Raw genomic sequence first — 6956 nt, forward strand, 5'->3', positions numbered from 1 at the left:
AATTCTGCAATGATATTTATTCATACGACACACGAACACTTACTCTGGTCCTAATAAAAAGACGAATGCTTCGGTAATTGTAGGAAAATATGTTCGCCACAATCGACTCGGGGCGCTAATTTGTCTTTGCTGCATTTTACGAAATTGGTATTTAATGTATATTTTTTCTTGCCTATTTTGTGTTATTGTAACATATTTTATCAATTTATTATAATGGAACACATATAAAAAAAATCGTATATACTCGCTTTAAGTTATCCATAGATATAAATTTGGCTACGGCTATGTTTATATCGGGGCCTAGAGTACCTTCCGATCAAGCGCCTAGCATAAAAGGTGCTAATTGTGAGTAAAGATGTTCATAATTGAAGGTGTCTCTAAGTAAAAACTGGCTTAAGATCAACTGACAGGGTGTACTTTAACAAAGAAACACTTAACTTTTATTAAGTCGTACTATATGTCTGTATTTTGACTTTGTACAATAGATATGAAAAATAAAACATTGGTTCGAATTATTTTACGCCCGTTTCAAAATAGCTTCAATCTGTTAAAAATACGTAAGTGGACGTAAAAATCCTTACATTGATATAGATGCAATACGTGGACACTATCTCCAAATAGGCCTGAACAGTTTGACTCAATTATAAATATTGCAGTTTGTAATGGGGCGGGTAGCCGTAGTATTAAAATGTCATGAGATGTATGTAAAATTGTGCAGAAGAGGCTTTGTCCGAAAGGAATTATGTCAGGTCATCAATACAACAATGAATTCAATAAAATTTATATAAGTGAAAAACGTTCTATATATCTCCATGTTAATATGTATTGTAAATGCATACTTATACGAACACAAATCAGCCTTCTAGGATCAAGGCTTTATCGTTGCTTCATGAAATAAAAGACCAGCGAAATGTAAGCACCTGGCACATTTATTTAAAAAAAACGGTAGATGGCCGTTTTGTAAGCCGCCTCACAAGATTTTTTATGCTGTTATTTGTTCATGAATGTCCATGAATTATAACAATTCCATCAGATTTATTATCCAACCGTTTCGCTAGGGATTGAATCGGGTCACTTGCCGGGACTTACAATTGATTTTCGAACTAAGACATTGAGGATAAGGCTTAAAGCAACTTCCACATCTACGGTTGACCATAAAATACCGTCTAAGATTTTACGGGAAAACATTACATTCAGAGAATAAAAAAACACATGAACAGTGAATAGAAAAAAGCATGATATTTGTACAAAAAATATATGTGCAAACGTTAACATTCGGTTTATTTAGCAAAAGCATGCATTCATGCAACTTGAAGGAAAAGATCAATATCATTATTATAAATTCAACCCTGTTCCGATAAATTAATAAAAACAATTTTCAGATTACTGGTATGGTCTTGCGTTATACATAGTATTCATATTTGTTATATCTTTTCCGCATTCAGTGATTGAACATTTAAGTCGTGTTCTGGGAAAACTGGGCATAATGCATGTGCGCAAAGTGTCGTCCCAGATTAGCCTGTGCAGTCCGCACAGGCTAATCAGGGACGACACTTTCCGCTTTTATGACATTTTTCGTTGAAATAAAGTCTCTTCTTAGCAAAAATCAAATTTAGGCGGTAAGTGTCTCCCCTGATTAGCCTCTGCGAACTTCACAGGCTAATCTGGGATGACACTACGCACATGCATTAAGCCCAGTTTTCTCAGAACGCGACTAATTAGCATACTGGATAGGAACTTCACATACATGCGTCTTATCGTCAACTTGGTTTGCGTCTACGTTTTTACGTCAATATCTTTCCATCACTTTGTAGTGTATCGCTAACAAAATTGTACAATTTTACAATATATTACAGATGTATGTATAAGTTTTAGATGCATTATGCTTAACGTGAGAATGAACCTACACATTGAGCTTTTCTTGTGTAAATAGTTGTGTTGATAAATGACTTTAATGGATAGCGTTGGAATGTGACTCCATTTTGAAGTTTAACTGTAAAAAGAGACAAAACATATTGGAGTTTATGCGGATTTGATTGTTTTATGTTGCACACTTTGTATCTAATGTTAATAAGTTGTGCTTCGCATACATGTCATCAAAATGATATATGTTTTACTGTTTCAAAGGGCCACCATACTGGGAGCGATAACTTTTTAACAGCTACTGACACGAGTCACTCCAACACGTGCAAATGAATCGTTACACGTGAGCACGCGACATACACCACATACACACAAACACAATCAGAAGAGTGAAACTGCGGATTTCTTGCGCCGAATTTACGTACGTTGACACCTTTGCTTTCAGCTCCACTGTGCGAGAAACGCGTCCGTCGACCGGGGTCCTGGCAAACACAGGTAACAACGTATGTTAAATGTTCATGAATATGCACGTACGTGTTGATTCAGTTCAGTATTGAAATTGTGAAGTTATCAAGCAAATGAATGTTAATAAAAATGTTATCAAAACACGGAAACCATCTAGAGGCAAACGTGGTTGTTCCTGCACAAAGAAAGAACAACAATATCGCGTGTTCTGACCTTTATACACACCTGACCCTGAAGTTGAAGGTATATTGACCGTTGGCCAGCTTCCGCTCTTTGAACTCCTCCCACGTCTGACTCTTGTCGTCCATTATATCGATCACGTGACCCGGGTAGCGCGTATTCGCCTTCAACGTGCCGTCACTCTCGACCCTGTAACAGACACGGAGTAGAGTTCATTTGTGGGAAGGATCTCAGTTGGGTATACCTAATGGATAGGGCTTCTTATAAACAAGGCGGACTATTGAAAGGAGATTCACACTATGAAATTTGATATAAAACAATTCAATAATTTTACTTATGGCCCAATACCAAATTGTGGTGAATCTAAACAGCTATAAACCCGTGATTCTTCAAAACAATCTGATAATGGAAAATAAGAAACTCGCCGGGCCACCTACTTCGCTCCTGGTGGTTCTACCAAGTACAAAACGCCTTTTCGCTCCAACCTAGGAAGCTCCCCGTAACCGAGAGCGTCCGCAAAAGCATCCCACTCCTTGTCACGCGCTGCGTCACGTGACGGTGACCTCATCGTCTCCCAGTCGGCCCGGTGCCAGGCGCGTTCTGCCAGGGCCAGCACGCGCGGGAACGCCATCTCGTGGAACTGACCTTCCGTGCGCATCGTCTCCGCCCACATGCACGCCTGCAAACCTGGTAACGTAATTTAAAGTGAATAACTTGATATTATGCATTAAATGTTACGGATCTGTTGCAAATGGTAATGCTATGGTTTTGCAATTAAGACGTCTCAGTATCGATTGAAAACATCCGGAAAGTGAGGGAAACCTCCTTACGTCAATCCAGTAGGTATTTTGTCTCGCTGACATTAAGTTGTCCGACTCTGTCCGAAGTGAATTTTTTGTGTGTCTACATTTTCGGACAAGAAAAATATGTTTTATCGTCCGATTACGTTGTATCCAGTCCGTACGTACCGATGATATTCTCCGTCTTGTTGGGTTGCGGGCAGGAGCTGGAACCGCATATTTGCTCCAGAGTGACGGGGTTCCCCATCCGGTCCGGTCCCAGGTTTGCGAAGATGTCGTCCGGAATCAGACCGAACACCTTCCGGGTGTCGGTGAAGCGCGTGGCCCAGTAGAGCCCCCGGGTTTCCGGATCCGGTTCCTGCGCCTGGTCGAAGTACAGGTGCGTGGCCAGGGGTAATATCACCTACGTATATGGGCGAAAAAATCTCAGTTGTAACTTAAATAATATCTAAACCGTGCAACGTTTCCCGCCTGAACGCATTGTCGTCGAATTTAAACAAAGTATTTGTCGAATTTAGCCGCTCATTTCTAACCCAATCAGACCTTGACAAGTTGACTGTTTTCACTTACACAACCGACCTAAACCTCTTTATCATTTTTTGCTGCAATCGGTACACACTTTTACAAATAAATATAGACTTGTTACAAAGAGAGTTATTTCATTACAAATCCCTTATTAATTAAAGTTAAACATACATTATTTGTAAAGTATAAACGATGCCATTAAAAAGTTTTGCCAACCTACCTACCATAGTTTTTTGTGATGGTAATGGAAACAAATTATTAAATTATTGCTTAAACGATCACAAACCTTATATCCTGCATCTGCAAATTCAGCCGGTCGTCGGGCAAATGTGGTATCCCATCTGTTATTCCACGGATAGACGAACACATTTCTGTAAATGCACAACGAATTCGTCGCATAAAATGTATTTGTTATATTAAGAGTGCGCCTTTGCACACGCCGATTGAACTGTTCGGCCATAGCCAATAAATAGTGTTGCGAATGAAAGTTTTTTTATCGCACAGCTAAATGATTCTATAGAAGGAAACACTCGTAGTCGTGTAAACTTGTGCTTTATATCAATGCCATCTTTTACACTTCTATTCCATGTGCATAGTGGACTACTTTGTATGACTTTCACTTCTAATTACATATCAATGTTCTTGAGGATAAATATCATGTTTTATTAGAATGTTCCTTATAATTTATGATGATATTAGGAAATTGTATATGCATAAATATTACCTGAAAAGACCAAACATGAAAGAATTTAATGCATTAATGCAATCGGTTAATGCAAGTACCAACAGAAACTTAGCTGTGTATGTACATGCAGTTTTTTATAAAAGAAACATGTATAAATATTATTGTTATTAATTGTATATAATTCATTACTCAAACTTGACTTCTCGCTCTCTTATTGAGTAGTCTTTGTTGCTTTTGATGTTATCGTTATAGCATTACTTGTTAAATAGATTCTTAATGCTGTAATCCAACAAAATTTGTCCTAGAACTTTTCATGTATTGATACCATGTTAACAACTTATCTAATTCAATACTGATCACATGTCATGCCCTTTTATATGTTACTATGTTTTGATCATGTATACTCATGAACTGTATGCCTATTGTATATATTAAATAAACTAAACTATCAAGTTCAGTCAAGCTATGCAGACGATTACACTCTTTAAAATGTATCCTCTTGGATTTAATAGTTAATTTCAATATATACACGAATTGAATGGACATTGTTCAAATCATTGAACAAACCATTGACCGTATACAAATGATAATCCACATTTATTCTATTTATTATAATAAATTGTGAATAAGTATTGGAATATAATGCTCGAATGAAACATGTGAGATTGCATTGTGGATTTCTTTAATAATACATAGTATACTCGATTGACGCAATGTTTTAAATACAATGTTTTTGTTGAACAATTTATAGACTGAGACTTAAAAAGAGTGTTAAATCTAATAATTGTGGTGAATTGTTCTTTTTTATTTCGACTGAAATTGACGAAGTATTTAAAGCGTAATTTCAAGATGAATATGTCGTTCCTTTGTTAGATCATCTAATAATGTATTGTCACAAGTAATTTTCTGCTTACATCAAGCGGGTTTAAGTGGAAAAGGAGGATGGCGATGAAAAAGGGCATCGTGTATGCAGCGTGCAGAATTTCAACTCATCATGAAAGCAAACAAAGCGGTTAATAAAAAAAATAAATGTGGTGATTTTAATCTATAAAAAACTTTGGTGAGTAGAGCACTAGACAGTAGAGGGTTGACTTCTATATGCCAGTTTGTAAAAAGTGGGTCAAAAAGAGTTGGAAGAACATATGTTTAACGACTAAATTAACACAATTGGCGAGAATAAATGCTGCATTATGCTTGACTTAGGGGTTTACATGTTTTAAGCTGAAAATGGCAGCAAGTGTTATTTTTGGTTTTTTGCTCATGTGAAACGGAAATTAAAGTTTGAACAAAACCTCTGTTCTATTTCAGTGTGTAACATTTGGAATGCTGATTTAATTTGAATCGAGGCATACAGCGAATATGTATTGCTATTCTTCTTTTGCATTGAATTATTGAGGGCTATTTCGCGAGACGTAACCTGAAAAGTATGCAAATAATGATGCAATTGCTACGCAAGTTTCGATTTAATTAATTTAATCTGTTTTTGCTATTGCTTTTTACACGTAAACGCCAATATTATATTGTTCCACTAGAGTCTACACATTTTTTATACTGTATGATAAATAGAAAACAATGTAGCATTGTGAACTTGAATGTATCCGACTCGTCGTTTAAACCTTTCTTCGTCTCGTCGGATATATATTCAAGTGTCTAATCACACTAAAATAGCATTATTAATGTTAAAATATTTTGCACTTACTTGGATTTGTAGTCCGTGATCGGGTTCGGTTTGTCGTCTGCATACACGCCGTCCTCCCAGACGGCAAGATCAAGATTCTTCTTGGCGACGATGTCCGAAACTCTCCGCATGAACACGCGCTGAAGCTGTCCGGTACTAAAAATGAGCACATAAGCTGAGAATTGAGTCGCGTTCTGAGAAAACTGGGCATAATGCATGTGCGTAAAGTGTCGTCCCAGATTAGCCTGTGCAGTCCGCACAGGCTAATCAGGGACGACACTTACCGCCTAAATTGGATTTTTGCTAAGAAGAGACTTCATTTTAACGAAAAATGTCATAAAAGCGGAAAGTGTCGTCCCTGATAAGCCTGTGTGGACTGCACAGGCTAATCTGGGATGACACTGTACACACATGCATTAAGCCCAGATTTTCTAAGAACGCGACTCATATGTAAAGGGTACTTAAATTACATTAAAACCTGAAAACACATGCTCCCGTCGAAATTATATACACAATCAAAATTGTCCACAGCTAAGTGAGAATATACTTGGCGAGGATGGTGTTCGGTATATCATGGTTGTTTCGACACTCTTGAGATCCGTCCCAGACCCCAGGGGACACCTCGTCCCCACCTATGTGGAACTTGCTTAGGGGCTGGACGTCCTTGTGCAGGGCTATCAGTCCGTCTATCACCTTCTCTACAAATCTGAATTGAACAAATACAGTGATTATCACAAAACAACTTATACTTCAACTAAGA

At 37.6% G+C, this 6956-nt stretch overlaps 1 protein-coding gene across 1 annotated transcript in view; it reads right to left on the minus strand.

Annotated features, from left to right (window-relative positions):
- Nucleotides 1–428: 428 nt before the first annotated feature.
- Nucleotides 429–6956, minus strand: part of LOC127867441 (uncharacterized) — a 30073-nt gene continuing 23545 nt past the window's right edge. The window contains exons 18-24 of the mRNA XM_052408592.1: nucleotides 6744–6902; nucleotides 6218–6352; nucleotides 4120–4204; nucleotides 3477–3711; nucleotides 2946–3195; nucleotides 2554–2697; nucleotides 429–2345 (exon numbers count right to left, since the gene is read on the minus strand). Coding sequence (XP_052264552.1) covers nucleotides 2201–2345; nucleotides 2554–2697; nucleotides 2946–3195; nucleotides 3477–3711; nucleotides 4120–4204; nucleotides 6218–6352; nucleotides 6744–6902 — 1153 coding nt within the window. The 3' untranslated portion in view covers nucleotides 429–2200. The remainder of the gene's footprint in view (nucleotides 2346–2553; nucleotides 2698–2945; nucleotides 3196–3476; nucleotides 3712–4119; nucleotides 4205–6217; nucleotides 6353–6743; nucleotides 6903–6956) is intronic.

Source organism: Dreissena polymorpha, chromosome 2 (genome assembly GCF_020536995.1).
Source record: "Dreissena polymorpha isolate Duluth1 chromosome 2, UMN_Dpol_1.0, whole genome shotgun sequence".
Classification (NCBI taxonomy): domain Eukaryota; kingdom Metazoa; phylum Mollusca; class Bivalvia; order Myida; family Dreissenidae; genus Dreissena; species Dreissena polymorpha.